This window comes from Fukomys damarensis, unplaced genomic scaffold (genome assembly GCF_012274545.1).
Source record: "Fukomys damarensis isolate Sample0158 unplaced genomic scaffold, DMR_v1.0_HiC HiC_scaffold_30, whole genome shotgun sequence".
NCBI lineage: Eukaryota > Metazoa > Chordata > Mammalia > Rodentia > Bathyergidae > Fukomys > Fukomys damarensis.
In genome coordinates this window covers 41,936,969-41,954,575 of record NW_022900942.1, presented here as the reverse complement: position 1 = coordinate 41,954,575, position 17,607 = coordinate 41,936,969, and the positions used below count along the sequence as shown (strand labels likewise).

General features: G+C 36.7%; 1 protein-coding gene across 4 annotated transcripts in view; it reads left to right on the top strand.

Moving 5' to 3' along the window:
* Positions 1-17,607, top strand: part of Pik3c3 (phosphatidylinositol 3-kinase catalytic subunit type 3) — a 119,284-nt gene that overhangs the window by 83,471 nt on the left and 18,206 nt on the right. For 3 of the 4 annotated variants that reach the window (XM_010638015.3, XM_033757366.1, XM_010638014.3), the window contains one exon: positions 10,443-10,611. In XM_010638015.3, the coding sequence (XP_010636317.1) occupies positions 10,443-10,611 (169 nt within the window). Of the gene's footprint in view, positions 1-10,394; positions 10,612-17,607 lie in introns of those variants that run through there. The other variant, XM_010638016.3, reaches the window with a different exon arrangement.

Here is a 17,607-nt window from a genome sequence, read left to right as displayed (position 1 = left end):
AAGAGTGAGATTTATTCCAGGGATGTAAGGATGGTTCAACATATGTAAATCAATAAATGTAATACACTATATTAACAAAGTCAAGGACAAGAACCACATGATCCTCTCGATAGATGCAGAACAAGCATTTGACAAAATTCACCCATTCATGATAAAAACTCTGCAAAAAAATGGGAATAGATGGTCTGTATCTCAAATTAATAAAGGCTATCTGTGAAAAAACCAACAGCCAACATCATATTAAATGGCCAAAAACTGAAAACCTTCACATTAAAATCAGGAACAAGACAAGGATGCCCACTATCACCACTCCTCTTCGATTAAGCTTCTTTTTATCAATTTTCCACTCAAGGATGCTTCACATTTCTCTTTAAAAATCGGAAACTTTAAAATGTGCTAGATAAGAGGCACATTCCTTTTTTTTTTTAAACAGCCATTCAACAAAACAAAATAAAATAGTAGTTTTTGTTTTGTTTTGTTTTTTAACTTAACTGCTCTTTCATTTTTTCATCCATGTATGTTGTGCAGTTAGAATTTTAAGTCTTTCTTACTAGGAAAACTCAGATTCTCAATTTAGTTTGAACAAAATTAGATTACAGAAAATTAGATGGATCATGTCAAGATGAATACAAGTATAATGCACTCATCAACTTCTGACCATTTATAAGTTAATTTACACAGCAAATCCATGTTTTAAGGCAGTTTTACGTTATATTGATTACATACTTATTATAAACAGATGTCATGTAACTTACCTAAGGTGAATTCTGATTCTGGTTCACTGTAGGAAGCACATTTCAGTGCTTTTACTTAAAAATACCTTAAATATGTTGAAGGATGTTTCATTGTTTTGCATCTGTTTTGCCTTTAACATAAATTTCATACCATATTAAAATTGTAAACTTTGGACTTACTTATGTAACTGTCCAATCTCAACAACTGATGGGGCATTGTTTAGATATATCAAGCAAATAACATGTCTTCCATTCCTCAAAATATAACATCTTTGTCTTCTGTTCTCATTTGCCATCCAGGGAATGTTTAGAGTATGGCTTTGCTTCGAAGTGTAGTGAATAGTAATTAAGAGTTCCCCTGGGTCATCTGTGCCTGTCCCAGGTGTGAGCAGTCTCAGAGGAAGGAGCCACCCCAATTTCATTTCACTGGTGTCATTTCGGGCCTTGCCCTTGTCAAACTGTTCCTCACTGTAAATATAAGTGAGACAGAAAAGATCCAACTAAGAATTATAGGCATGTGTGAAAGAAAATTATTAACTGAAGAGAGAATTTCAAAATCAATTCAAAGGCGGTGTACTAAAAATACACGTTTCCCAGAAGTTTCTTTTTGCCCCTGGTTCGTGTGCTTATGGATACTTTCAGGCTGGTGAAAGTTTTCACTTGTGCAGCAGAGGGCACTGTATATCCACCTAAAAGTGAACACATAGCAATATCATTGTCAGTGGATTGCTGTGTGGTCAATTACAACATTATTTTCTTGGAGCAAATTTGGAGTGGATGATGTCTTATTTTTTAATGTGTTACTATAGCATTCTTAGGGCGAGAAGTGAAGAAATTCAAACTGGCAAGGAATTGGAAAATGACTTTTCGCCCTAGAGTTGATGTCCGTAAAGGAAGCCTTAAGAGGTTTGTTCAGGATAATCATTTGTAGCACTTGGTTTGAATTTATTCCATTTTTTTCTTTTGATAAAAAAATTTTTTTGAGGATTTGAGTGGAATAAGGCCAGGATAACTGAAAAACTTGTATACTACTCATGATATACAGACTTTACAATTGAATTAATTACATAAATGACTAAAAAAATCACAAATGAAAACAGGGAGCTCAATATCTTTATTAAGGGGAAATAAACAGTTGTAGATCCTAAAGTTGTCTCTTCTATTCTTTAGTTACCTCTTTGAGAGAGGAATATTACCTATTTGTCTCTCTTAGTACTTCAGAGTAAGATGTTTTGAATATTAAAAAGCTCAAGGTAAGAAAAACAGTCAGTACTATCCTAATAGGACATTTTTCTCTAAGCATCTTCTATCCTGACCTTTATCATTCTTTAATTCTAGTGACACTGATTAACTTTTTTTTAATTCCAAGGAAAACTTTCATGTTACGATTAATATGTGAAGCTCAAAATTTTAGGCAACTTGGGGAGTTACCTAATGTATGTCATATATGCCTTCTTTTCTAAATGTTTAAATAATACTAAAACTTTTTTCCTGGTGGTATTTTAAAAATGAATAAATGAACTGAGTTTTCCATGCCATTTTTATGTACCCTTACGGTTTTCAGAAAAATATTGCATGTCTGTACTGTGTTTTACCCATGGACATGCTGTTTACCCATGTTGGTCCAGTGTCCATAGTTGATACATACGTAAGACCAGCTGTGCAGTCCCTTTTTATCCACAAGAACTTTTTAGTCTTCATTAATTATTCCTGAAGGTTTAATGATTAGAACATGTCTTTAAATGCATTATTTTCTTTAAGACATTATTTTAAATCTTTGATCTATTGAACATTACTTATATTTTCAGTATTGGAGAGTTAGTTGTATATTTACTAAGTTGTATATTTACTGTCATGAGAAAGATGTTAATGGTTGTTGTAAGGGCGCTGTTTAAAACAGTTTACTGTAAAAGGACATAGTTTCTTCTCATATGATACAATTTAAAAAAGATAAGATGCTATACTTTTTATGCTTAAGGAGCTGAGTATCACCTTATAGGGAAAGTAACCTAGGCTAAGTTAGGAAAAAAGTATTGGACTTGTATGGAATGCAAAGGAAGAAGAACACAGTTCCAGTAGAAGGTGACTAAGCATTGCCTCTCTGCATAATAATATGTAGGCTAGTTACAGCACTTTGAAGTCATATTATGGAGGGAGGTCAAGCTGCTTCTTTTTGTATTATCTTCTATATGACACAGCTTAATCAAGTTACTGGAGTGAAATTGCAGATTAAAATATATATTTTTTCTTATCTGGTAATGGGGGGGCGTTGTACTGGAAATGAACCCAAGGCTTTCACACTGTACTGCATTCCCCAGTCCTTTAGTTATTTCGAGACAGAGTCTTGCTAAGTTGCCTAACCTGGGTTTAAACTTGTGTGATCTTCCTGCCTCAGCCTTCCAAAATGGTGGGATTTCACCTGTTCCCCGCCTACTAGACTAGGTGACACATTCTTTAATGCTGCGTGGGTACTGTATTTGTATTGCTTTGCAGTGAATCATTGGGGGTAGGGGTGGGTTTTAATCTCCACAATAAACTAACCAAAGTTGTGAGTCGCAGTAGTACAAATCAGACCAGAAGTGCCCAAACTTCAGCTTTTATTATAACAATAGTCATCAGCTGGGGAGTCTTAAAGACAAATACAGTTTGATGGGCTCCAAGCTCAGACTTTCTTAAACTATTTCGAATGTATGGCAGTGCCTGAAAATTTGCTCTTATAGTGAAAAATGCTACCTATAGTTCTCTGAAAAGGTTATTAAAATTCTCTTCCCATTCTAAAGTCTGTATCTGGGATGAGATTCATTTCTTTCCCAACAGAGTGAAAGAAGCAGTGACTATGAAAATCCATCTGTGTCCTGTTAAGCTAGATGTTAATGATATTTGCAGAATGTAGATAATACCCTCTTCATTTTGTGTTTTGAAAGTTATTTTCATTAAAAAAGTGTGTTATAAGTATTGATTATTTTAAAATAAATTAGTATTTTTAAAAATCACTTAATTTCAAATGTAAATGGTAGTAGCTACAGCTCACATAAACAATGTTTTGTGGGTTCCTCATGAGATTTTTAAGAACATAAAAGGATCTTGACACCAAAATGTTTGTTACTCATTGAGGACACAGTTTCTCATCTTCGGTAGGTTATTGTTCTGCTTTAGACATTCAAGTTGTTCTCTAGAAGAAAGGAATATTTACGTCTTCCTTGATAAATGATGAGAAAAAATGAAAATGTGTAACATTTAATATTTATCTTGAATGGAACTGGAACATAGGTATACTAAGTAAGATATGTTCATTAGTTAGCTTAATGTGGAACTATTAGATAACTGGATTGTCTATACTAATATTTTTTATATACTCAAAATTGTTTATGAATACATAATGCCTCATTATTATGCTGTTGAATGTGAGACTACCTCTAAAGACCTATAGTTTAAAGTTTAGTAAATGTTGGGAGCAAAGGGAATGTGTTTGTTTATAGAAAACTATTTTGATTTCAAAATATAGGTTTTAATTATAACAGTATAGTTGTTTACTACTGTGCTAGTTACTTTTCTGGTTGCTGATTCAGAATGCCCAGCACCCGGAGTTAAAGGAAGAAAGGTTTATTGTAGCTTACAGTCTGTTAAAGTTTCAGACCATAGCTGGGTGGGGCGGACAGCTGGATACAGCCATAACAGACACCTTCTTTGTTTCTGAGCTTAGTGGCATAACTACAGGAAAGGCACATTCACATAAGAAATAGAGATTTTTATAGGAAATTTGTAATGGAAGTTTAAAAGCAAAGCTCTACCATTAAATATTTTAAATTTTCATAGTATATTCTCTTTACTCCAGGAACCACAAATGTTTTGAGCTACATTTTTGCAAATAATTTTATATCACTTACGCAAATAACAAGAACATTTAATTAACACCTCAGTTCTTAAGTTGGGGGGAAAAGGTGGTGATTATAGTGAACAGTTTGTTTTATATAAACTTTATTTCTTGACTTTTTAAGGGAATAGATTTAAATAAGACCATACTTCTTGAATTTCTTAAGCAATTATTTATATTTCATAGAGTGCATTTTTTTTGGTGGGGGAGTACCGGAGATCGAACTCAGGTCTTTGTGCTTGCAAGGCAGGCGGCAGAACCACTGAACTCCCCGGCCCTAGAGAGCATTTTGAACCCTTAAAATTTGTACTTCCTGATACTAACTTCTAAAAATCATTCTCTTTGGTATGTATGTATGAGGATGAATTTTCTTCAAACATTAATACCCCTTTTTCAAAATACATGGCTCTTTGAACTTGCAAAGCATAATAATGGTCTCATTGTTAGATAATGAATCTTTTATGCCTCATAACGAAACCTAACCCATTCTTTTGGCGTTTTCTTAATAAGAAGGATAGAAACGTATCCTTTAGGGCTGGGTATTTAGCTCAGTGTTGTTGCTTGCGCCTGCCTCGCAAGCACAAGGTCCTGAGTTTGATCACCAGTACTGGAAGGAAAAAAAAAACAACACAAAAAACAGAAGAAATATACCCTTCATTTCTAAGCAGTGACAAACACCAACATTGGAATTCCAGTAATACTTGCAATCAAATGAAGAAGATGGATTAAGTTCCATATTAACAGCATCATGCCCATTAAATAAATCATGTGTGATAATAGCTTTGTTAAAAAGATTGATCAAATTAGTCATCTACTCCAGTGCTCAGTATCATTAGGAATTATACTGTTAACAAGCAGTATTTGAATAATAAAATAACACTTGCCTGTAATCCCAGCACTTGGGAGGCTGAGGCAAGAGGATGACTGTGAGTTTGAAGCCAGCTTGAGCTACGTGAGACACTGTCCCCCAAAAAACAAATCAGTCAGACTAAGAAAAGTTCATCTATAACTGTAATATTGTGAGTTTTATATCCCTTTACTTCTTGAAGAGAAGAATGGTTTTAAAAGGTAGACAGTTATTGGGAACTCTGAAATAAGAATAGAGCACTAAGAGATGTGCTTATCTAGTTAAACAGAGAATGAATGTGTAGTTGAAGGCCACGAACTCTTAACAAATCCTTAACAAAAGTTGATTGTGGATTTTTCAGCAACTCATGGAAAATTAAGAGAATAGCCTATGCCCTGGAACCTTGGGAGTTTAAATGATACTTTTTCAGTGAGTACTACAGTGGCTAAATTGCTTTTTCTGAAACTAGTTTCTCATATCTTTGGAATCATAGACTTCCTTTAAGAATCTCTTACAGTATATGGATTTCTCAAAAACTCCATTTCATTGTTCTTAGACTATTTTTTAAAGCCCATCTTCGGTTTCTGAGAGAGCTTTTCTTTCCTCTCCTTTCCTTTTCTTTCTTTCGGTAGTAGTAACTAAGAATTGAACCCAGAATCTTGCACATTCTAACCCTGTGCTTTACCAGTGAATTAAGCCCACAGCTCTCCCAAGGCAATTTTTCATTGCGAGTGGTACATAGAAATGATACACATTTAAATGGAGGTGAAAGCAGCTAGGGCAGTGATGGCAAACCCATGGCTTGTGTGCTGCAGGGAGCACACAGAGCCAGGTCGCCCCAGCATCACTCCCAGCAGCTGAGCTGCCAAATGCAAACTTTTACCTTTCAATAAAAAGCTTTTTATATTATTGAAAGCTCTGTTATTGTGTGTGGGGTTTTTTGTTTTGTTTTGTTTTGTTTTTTTGTCTCACTATGTAGTTGAGACTGACCTGGAACTCACTATGATGTAGCCCAGGCTGATCTTGAACTCATAGCGATCCTCCTGCCTCAGCCTCCCAAGTGCTGGGATTACAGGCATGCGCCACCACACCCGGCTGTTATTGTGTTTTTAAGACGAAAGATGTTAATGTATGAGTCGATTTTTCTAAACTGAAAACTCACTATTCAGGTTTAATTGCAATGTTGGCCCTTTGTGATAAAAAACTGGATTTAGGGTTGCAGTTTGGGCTCTTAGTCTCTTAAAGGTTCACCGACACTGCCCTAGGGTGCCATGTTTGATCATCTTAAATGTGTTCAGCATAAAGCCAGAGACTAACTTCTTGTATATCTACTTGCACGTAACTATAAAACAAAAAGCAGATTTATGAATTAAATCAGTATTACGTTATTGATTAGTAGAATTTGACTCGGCAACATTAATGTAGCAGGTGATACACTGTTGAAACCAAATTGCCACTCACATGATACAGGTAGTGTAGAGTAAGTGCTACTGTTTTTACTTTCATATCTCCTGTCAAGATTCTTCAATTACTTTTCTTAATCTACATTTCTTTCAATCTTCTATTTGTTCAGGATGTTACCATATAAGTTCAAGATGAAGTCTCCCTCTTAATGATGGAATGAGTGGTGCAAAAACAGTGTGCACTCATTAAAAACTACATGTTAAATTTTTCATGTGGCTCTTTTCCTGAGCTGCCAATATGCGGCGTGGTAGTCCTACTGTGCAGAGTGGCGGCGGTGAACAGTAGCGCCCCCATGTGGCACCCCCGTACATCCTCTGCAGTATACTTTCTGTGTTTCTGAACTCTAGTAGGGTAGGTATAGTAAATGCATTTTTGACTAGGTGTTTTCAGTTTAACAGTGGGATTACAGGGACGTGACCTCCGTTGTTAAATCAGGGAGCACCTACGTAAGTATTTCTGTTCTGTCAGTATTAACTAGCATCAATTAAAATAGCCTTGCTGTTTGATACCAACCCCAAAAAGTTGGTGGCATTCAGATGATCCATACTTGGCCTCTATTAATTTTTATAAATCACCATGGAAGTGAAAGAAATTAAGCACAATTTTTCATAACAGACTAGAGGGAAATTCCTGGGATCAGCAGTGTTTAAAAGTTGTCTGAGCCTGAACGATGACTGTGGAATTAAGATGTCACTGGTAAAGTAAACTCATTGAGTATTCCTGTGTGCTGGGAATTGTCCTAGGTCTCAGAAGTATAACAAAGATAATAAAACGTGATCTGTGATTATAAAACTGTTGCTGGTTCATTGAGTTTTAGGGGGCGAGAAAAAAAGTGAAAATAGAAGTAAACAATTGAAACAAAGCTTTTGTACATAGGGAGAGGGCTTGAGAGGGGAATGGATAAAATAAAATTTAAAAATAATTTTTTAAAAATGTTTTAGGGGAGTCCCGGGGTCCCGTAATAGAGCTGCTCTGGAGTCTGATACAGGCGGATCACAGGTTCAAGGCCTGGCAAGTTTAGCAAGTCCTTGTCACAAATTTAAAAAGAGGAGGGTGCTATGTGTGTAGGGTGTGGCCGAGAAGTGGGGTGGGAGTGTTTGGCTCAGTCTCAAATATTTAACAAACATTGTGGGGGAAAACTGAACAAACAGCTAAATCATTTCAGTGTACACTTAATAAATATAGGTAAAGTAGGAGCCTTATTTTTAACTGCTTACCAAATGTCTGCTAATATGTAGGTAGTCCTAGCATGAGCTAGGGAAACCACTTAGCTATGGCTATAACTTTGTTATAGTTTTAGAAATAAAAAAAATTTGTATTGGTCAGCTTTTCTGCATGCACAATTTTATAGCCAGGTTATCACTTTTGGACAATTATTATAATCATTCATACATAAGCTGTTCCTCTATATATGAAGCCTATGTCTCAAATTTAGTATAACTGTTTACTCCAGAGAATTTCCAATAGTTTTCTTTACACTTGCATAAAGTCATACCACTATCTAGAGTTTTACTTATATTTAGTATCATAATTGGTCATACTTGACAAGAGTCTTAAGTTCTTTCTCATTTTCAGTTATGTAAAATGTCTGGATTAATTCATTTCATTTTTCCTTGTGAGAAAGATGTCCAAAAAAATTGTGAAACATAAAGTTACTTAGCTCCTTAATATATAATGTTACTAATTCCAGACAGCATGAACCTCAGATATAATGGGCATATAAATATCAGTTCAGTGTATTCAAAGATCTCAAATTGTTATTAATACTTATTTTGAACAAAGTTCAGAATTTCATTTCTAAGTAGTACCTGAAGAATCTGAGACATTTCTAAGCAGCTTTAAGAGACCTGATTATCAGATTATGAATGGGTTGGTCTAGTTTTAAGTCCTGTTATATATACTAGAATGATTTTCTCCTCTTGACTTAGTGGCATAACTTCTGGAATGGGGAAAGCTATTAATATAATTATTCTTTCTTTAATTGAGGTTTTTGTTGTTTTCTTGACACCTGTCAATATAACTTATTTGGGAGCACATGGTTATTGTGTACCAGTTACTTTGGTATTAGTTATATTCTCTAAATCTGCCCCATGAGCATGTTACTAATATCCTGTTTTGTGGTTAAGCAAGTGTATCAGGGTCACATATTTGACCATGTGAAGCATTAAGAGATTTTCTGTGCTACAGGGCAGCTGTACTCTTGGATCTAGGTGCTTGCCAGTGTGCACCTGACCTGAAACTTCACTGCTTTATAACCAGTTAGCTCTGTGCCCATCATTTTTTTGTGTGTTTCCCAGACTGACTTAATGACAGTAATAATGTTCAGACAAAGCAATATAAATGTCTTAATGGCACAGTCATTATGTAAAAATATTTTGCAAGATTGCAGAAGTGTTCAAAAACTCAGTAAATGTAATTCAAGAAGGAAATCTTTTGGCTAGGACAATTGAGGGGGAGAAATCAGGCCTCTCAAATATAGGATAGAGGATACATTTCTATATAAAATAGGTCATATGGGGCCGGGGATTTAGCTCAGTGGTTCTGCCGCCTGCCTTGCAAGCACAAAGACCTGAGTTCAATCCCTGGTACCCCCCCAAAAAAATAAATAAATAAAATAGGTCATATGTATTATAAGATGGGCAAGAGTACGCAGATTATATTACATTTTTGGTTAGCTTTTTAAGCTAATTCCTTCATTAATGAGTGCGTACTTAGGTGTCAGAAACCATTTTGGGGCTGGGGATATAAATATTGTACAAAATAGACATAAATCCTAAATCTCTGCCTTGGGAGATCTCATCTCATAGGATCCATGCAGTTACTTTTTGTGTTAAAATGTATCCATATTGTATGCCTACTTGTAAATAACAAGAGGTTTTACGAATTCTGAGGCGAGTCATCCTCTAAAGTGAATTATGACATTCTTCTCAATGTCTGTCCTATGAATTTAGAGTTTTTCTTGACAAGAATCGTGTGTATTCAGCCCTTGGTAGATGTAATGCTGTGTTTAGTCTCCTACTCTGCAGCTAATGAGTGACATAGACTAGTCGAAAATAGTTTAGCTGAAACTAACAATGTGATTTGAAATTTGAGGGTTTTTTTTAAGTTATAAAAGAAAGATTGATATTTAGGAATATTTAAATTAAAAAGTCTTCCTCTGCATGAAGTGCAGTTCACCTGTATTTGTTAGCATGATAAATTTGCTAATAGATTTTAATTTATGCTGATTTCTTAAAATAATTTGGTTTTATAGACATCTGAGTACTAACTTAAAATTTCAACTTAACATTAATATGGGATGATTTTAAGTTTAGTTTCATCTGAATATGAGTTAAAGTAAGCTAAACCATGTTTTGAAGGATGAACTCAAACCTGTAGCTAAGGAGCCAGGTGATTTAATAGGCTTCTTTATGAACTGATATATTTTATGAAGAGACATTGCTTATACCAATTGTATTACATATCTCCTTCCCAGTTTTTAAAGATAATTCTGGAAACAAATGAGTTTCTTGTCAACATCCAGGCAAACTCTTCCACATAGACTTTGGCTATATTTTGGGTCGGGATCCGAAGCCTCTTCCTCCTCCAATGAAGCTGAATAAAGAAATGGTCGAAGGAATGGGGGGCACCCAGAGTGAGCAGTACCAAGAGTTCCGCAAGCAGTGTTACACAGCCTTTCTCCACCTTCGAAGGTAAGTTGGTTTGCTGGACACGTGCAGTTTCGGTAAATCTGTTTTGTGGAACAAGTGAAGGTGTTGTTCATATGTGTGCATTCATTAGCATAACTTTCCCTTTCAGAATGAACCAGGTGGCAGTAGTTCTTAATACACATTTTGTATTTATCTTAATAAGGAAAAAGACACAAAATTTCTTGACTTCCCACTAATTATCCCATTGCAAAAGTCTACCAGCTGGGAAGCTAGCATTATATAAAAAGAAAGCAAACCTGGGATTTAGCTCAGTGGTACCACCACCTGCCTCGCAAGTGCAAGGTCCCAAGTTTGATCCTTTGTAAAAAAAAAAAAAAAGAAAGAAAGAAAGAAAGAATAAAAGAAAAGAAAAGAAAAGAAAAGAAAAGAAAAGAAAAGAAAAGAAAAGAAAAGAAAAGAAAAGAAAAGAAAAGAAAGAGAAGAGAAAAGAAAAGCAAGCAGGCAGCCGAAGTCAAGGCATACTTTGACAGAACTGGAATGGAGAAGAGGGGGTGATGCTTCATTCTGTTCAGATCTTCCCAAAGGCAGCCCTGCAGGATGGTAGTTGTCATGTTGGCTTCTAAAGAAGGAAGCATTTAACTTACTTGCTGTGATATTAGATCACTCTTTAGTGCCTTTGTCAAATCCCAGCTTTTTATTTATTTATTTACTTACTTACTTATTTATTTTGTTTTTTGAGACAGGGTCTCGCTATGTAGTTGAAACTGACCTGGAACTCACTATGTAGCCCAGGCTGGTCTCCAACTCACAGCGATCCTCCTGCCTCAGCCTCCCAAGTGCTGGGATTACAGGCATACACCACCATGCCCAGCTACTGCGTATTTATTGAATGAGAACTCTCAGTATTAGTATGGGAACCCTCAGAATTTCTGCACTGAAGTCAGCCTTCTGGGTGATTTAATATTGCTTGTCCCAGGAGTACAGCTGTCCTCTGCTAATCCAGTTTCATTTTTGCACTTTTATTGTAAACTCAGAATTTGTCACATGTGCTAACCTCTAGCCCATATATTTTATACCTTAGTTCAGTTATTCTATCTTAAATAGAAAGTGCAAGTTAATGGCAGTAGCTGCATTCACCCACATTATTTATGCTTCAGGTGGCCCAGTATCTCAGCTTCATTCCCCAGAAATAAATGCTAAAAGAATGATGAGAAAAGCCGTATTCTTTGTTTGCTTGCTGATGCAGAAGTACTTTCAGAGAGAGGAGAGTTCCACTTTATTATCTGGATTTTAAAATTTAAAATAGTCAAAGCCAATAGAAAAGTAGATGGAATCTTGAGGATCCGAGTGAGGAAGCAGGTGCGATCTGAGAATGTCAGAGCAGAAAGAACCACATGTGCTTTTAAATCATTGATAATGGGTTACTAGTCATTCAGTAAAATGAGAAAATAAGCAGGTTGTCAACATAGACCTCAAGTTAACATTCATTACAAAGAAAAATTGCAAAGGATTAATCAAAATAATCTTACATTTTCATAAAAAATGTGGAGTTTTTTGTTTTAAATAAGTCACTTTGATTTCAGATCAGGTTGACTAAAGTTTCAATCACACTTTTAGTGTATAATACAGATAGTAAAAAATTTGTATTTAGGACATAAGAATTAACTTATGAATGTTAATCATAGTCAAATGTGCGGTTTCCACTTTGAACTAAATCTATAAATGGTTGTGAGTGTGTTAGATGAGTATATACATATAATAGTGTGATGATTTTCATGTAATAATACATTACCATCTTTAAAAATCAGTACATATTTCTAATGGCAACAGTCGTAATACTGAAACATTTTCATTTTTATGTGTCTGGGGGAACCATAACTAACTTTCTTTCTGATGATAAAAACATACAGTATATTTTTTTGGTTAAAACCTGTAATACTGAAATTAAGAATTCATGTAACTCTATCTAGTAGTTCTTACATTATCTCAGAGGATGTTTGTTTGACAAGACATCAGTGCATTTGTTCTCATTACCTGTCTTCATAACTGCCTTGTTTCCGCTCCTTGAAATAGTACTCTTAGTAAATGTTTTTATAAGATTCAACTAATTAATATATTATTACATGTAAATAAATAGCATGTAGGAGAATTAGACTACTATGCAAATGTCACTTCACGAGGTTAAGTTCATTTCTCTTTTCAGTATTGAAGATTTTTCCTGGAAGTTTAGGCCATCTTTACTTGACTAGTGTGACAGTGATGATTGGTATAAATATGGGGAAGAGAGTACATTTTTCATGAGTTCTCCACCAAGCCTGGTTCTTTTTATGTCCCCACTTGCAGTGTTTGTCTATGTCTAGGCTCAAGTTTGTACGTTTTCTTACACTATCATTCTTTTTTTTTTATCCTTAAGCTTGTTTTGTTTCTCCATACTGGTTTTAAAGATTTTTGGTAATCTTTAAATCTCTTTTGCTGAGCAGGACATTAAATTCTACCCTACTTAATATACACTTTCTTTTTTAGTTCATTTATTCTGTCTTAAATGGAAAGTGCAGGTTAATGGCAACATCCATGAAAGAAACACCCATTCTACCTCCATAAAGACAGATGCTTTAACATAGATACTGGCTGTTCATTACCTGAGGTCTGGAGTGGTGGAAGGGGACAGTTCGGGTCTTCATCAGATTTCACTGGCCCCATGTTAGGCCCAGGTACTGATGTCTAAGAAGTTCCCAAGGTGAACTGAATGGGCAGGCAGCTTTGAGAACTTCTGATACATTTCTTTCAAAATTGAGACCCCCACCCCACCCCATTATCCTCTGGTAGATTCCTAAGGTTTCTTTCATAACAAAATGGGAATACAATCTATAATCAACAAAGCATCTATCTCTCAGCCACATCATAGGTAATAGCTCGCTGTCCTACTGATACCACATTCCTTGCAGCCCTCTCAAGTGGATCATCATTATTTTCATAGAGAAGGGCTTGGTGCATCTGTTGCTCCTGAAGGCCGCTCAAATGTGGCGGTCCAGCCGTCACAACACGAACATGCCTGAGTCGGGGAGTGAGGATTGAGAAAGGAAAGAACACTCAAGCCTGAGAGGAGACCAAGAGAAGTCTGATTTATTTCACAGAAACAGCTCCTTTTATAGGTTCACATCAACAGGAAGCTTTTAAGGGCACACAACACCAAATCATTGTTTTTCAAAGACCGAATTTCCTGACTCTTACTGATAACAGCAGATCTATGGCTGTCTCTTTGAGTTTCTTCCATTGCAGCAACAAGTGTAACAAGCAGAGTCCTAGAATGTTACAGATTGTATCAATGCCTTGAGTGTAGAGGTGAAGAAGTTTCCTTTTAAATGTCAAACTCCTAGAGGGCCGCGGCCCGGCTCCCACACTCAAACCGTTTACTTACCTTTGTTATAAAGAAGAAAGGCATGCACTCACAGCTGCTGACGATCACACCATCACACACACTACCCTCCTGCTCACCATCATCTCCCTACCTTTGCCTCTGTCTCATTCACTAAAAACTGTGTCATCTTCATGACTGCTACTCTGACTTCATCATACACAAGGATACTGGCCTCTTAGGACCTGTCCTCCCATCTCAGAGAAAGCCTTGGCTACTATTCCCTCCAAGCAATAATAGCAGCAAAAACTCGGAATCTCAATCTCAAGCTTTCTACTTTAAGGAATGCTTTGTGTCCTTTAACGTGCTCCCCCCCACCACCACCACTGTTTTTTGGTTCTTTTTTTTTTCCTTGTTTTTTTAAGGCAGAGTCTCCCTATGTTGCCCATGTTGGTCTCCAGTTCCTGGCCTTAACCTCCCGAATAACTAGGACTATACATGTGCAGTGCTAGCCCTGGTTTCTCAACTCATGTTCGATGTCTCCTTATTCTTACAAATTTTCTACTTTATTGACACATGCAAGCCTATCACTTTACCACCAGGCATAATATGCCTCATATTCCCACTTGTTTGTTTTCCCTGCTAAATTTTATGGCCCCAAACTATAATCATTCTTCTTACCCTTCCTTCTAAATTCTCTCAAGAATTTGTTTACAAATTCTCACCTGCCAAAACCCTAACTCGTCAAAACTTTCTACCTTCCTATTTCATGTGTCCAGAAGACCATCTTATGCTGCTGAAGAAAATCCAACAATTGTGTTGTTCTCATTGAGTGGTTTTCAACTTGAGGTTTCTGGAGCTCTCTCCTCCCCCAAGGACACACCTGATAAGTACCTGAATACACTTTTGATCGTCCTATGGGTCCAGTGCTGTTGGCATCCAGTGGAAGAGGCCACGGATGTTGCTAAACATTGAACATTGTACTATTGTCTTGATTCTCCACGTTCCACATTCCTTCACAGTACATGCGCAATGTCTGCTGTTTTTTTTAACCTACCTTTCTTTTGTTGTTGTTGTTGGTTTTTTGAGACAGGGTCTCACTGTAGTTGAGACTGACCTGGAACTCACTATGTAGCCCAGGCTGGTCTCAAACTCACATCGATCCTCCTGCCTCAGCATCCCGGGCGCTGGGATTACAGGCATGTGCTGCTTTTTTTTTTTTTAACCTACCTTTCTTTATAAGGCTCTGATGCCTACTTTGTTAGTTATCTCGCTTTATCAAAATCAATAACCTACACCAAATCCAGTTTCCACTCATCTTCCTAACAGCTCCTGACATACTTGACCACCTACTGGTTTCTGAAAATGTTTCCTAGACTTAGTATAAACCATTTCCCTGTTTTCTTTTTGTCTCATTGGCCACTCCTCCTGTTTTGGTGATTTCTTCCCTTTTCCACTTTAATGTCTATGTTCTGAACTGTCTAGAAGCTTCATTACCCTTACGTAGGGCTTGATGCTGAATCTTTTCTTAAAGTTTTTCCATTATTATCCAGTACTGTCACTTTAAGTATGATTCAAATGCTAATGGATCCAAAGTCATAGAACCAGCTCTGATAGCCCCTCTGAGGATATCTAATGGCCTAATTGACGTATCTGCTAAGAATCTAGTGCGCATCTCAAACTCAGTGTGTCTAAATAGAATTCTTGATCCCACTCCTCCTCCAGCCTTTTCTGTTTTGCCAAATAACCATAGTGTTAGTTACTCAGGCTATATTTTTGGTGATATTCAGTCCTTCTGTCCTCTCACCCATCTCCACTGAAACAGTCTGCAAGTTCCTGCTAATATATCTTCAGAATCTAACCTGCTAGCCTCTGTTTCTTGTCTGCCTGGAAGTCTGTTTTATGGTTTCCTTACTTCTATTTGAATTGCCTGCAAAATGGCCAGTGTGAGATTTTTTTAAATGCCTATCAGAGTTTGTTCCTGGACTCTTCAAACTCAATTGCTTCACAGTGCATTTGGAATAACACTGTACTTTTTTTTTTTTTTGGACTTGGGATCAAATCCAGGACCTTGTGCTTGCAAGGCAGGCATGGTGCCACTGAGCTAAATCCTGAGCTGAAATAACACTATACTTCTTAACATGGCCTCTTATCTCCCTGCCCCTCTGACTCATTTTCCTGGCTTTGTTTTTTGGGTTGTTTTTGTGTTCTCCTTAAAACCTTTCTATCAGCGAGACATACAGTTGTATTCTTAGTTTGTTGTATGAGTTCCCACCTTCATGCACAGTGTAAGCTTCATGAATATAGAAACCTTATTTGTTTGTGTCACTACTGTATCTCTGGTACCTAGAACAATGTATATTTTGAGCACTCGGTAAATATTTGTCAGTTGAGTGAATAAAATTGAGTAGAAGTGGACCATCTGTGGTATACATTTATCAAGTGCCACAAGGAACTTAGTAACTTACAGGTCAGTTAAAGGTAGTTTAGCTATGATCATAACTATTTAAGAGTATAAATGGATTAGGGATGGGCTGGGGAGTTAGCTCAGTGGTTCCACCGCCTGCCTCTTAAACACAAGGTCCTGAGTTCCATCCCCGGTATAGAAAGAAAGAAAGAGAGAGGGGGAGGGAGAGGGAGGGACAGAAAGAAAGAGAGAGAGGGTGGGGGAGAGAGAGAGAGAGCGAGAGAGCGAGAGAGAGCGAGCGAGAGAGAGAGAAAGAGAAAGAATGGCTAGAGTAAAAGGTGATGCATCACCTAAATATATATCTGTGTCCCCTAGAGAAGACAGTGCAAGACACTTGTATTGGTACTTTTTCTGAAGTTGGCTTAAAAACAGTCACTGTCAAAAAAAAAAGGCACTGTCTAAAACCAAAGCTTCCTGACCTCATACTATTCGCAAAGTCAAACCTCAAAAGAAAGAGAAAGAATGGCTAGAGTAAAAGGTGATGCATCACCTAAATATATATCTGTGTCCCCTAGAGAAGACAGTGCAAGACACTTGTATTGGTACTTTTTCTGAAGTTGGCTTAAAAACAGTCACTGTCAAAAAAAAAAGGCACTGTCTAAAACCAAAGCTTCCTGACCTCATACTATTCGCAAAGTCAAACCTCAAATATTTTTATCCTAATTGTCCCAAGAAAAGGCTACCCAGAGAATAAGTCCAAGGGAGAATGAGGTGGTGTAGGCCATGCAAGCTCATTTACCTGTTTCCCCATGTTATAGTATGCATTTGGAATAAGAATATTCTTTCTCCTTGTTCGAGGGAAAAGGGGACCTTGAGGATAAACTTCTATTTCCCGTTAGAGGCCAGTAAAGAAAATCTTCTCTTGGCAAATTAATATAATAGGACACTGTACTGAAATTTTCCTTTATTTGGGATCCCTTATGTCCAGAACAGCTACTGTATGTAACTCCTGAAACCATGAATAGTATCCCAGGAGTATACTCATGAGTGACTTGTGCGGTGTGCCATCTCCCTTTCATTCAGTGAATTACGACACACTCCAGTAGTTAAGGAAAGTACCTTTGTCATTATCTGACAGAGACGCATCTTCAGGATTTTAAGATGCTAATTAAATATAAACTGGATTTTTCTGTGATCCAAGAATGTCATTTTTAGATGTTTACTTCAAAAGATTGTCCATAGTAAGGGATGTAGATAAAAGACTCAAAATAAGATA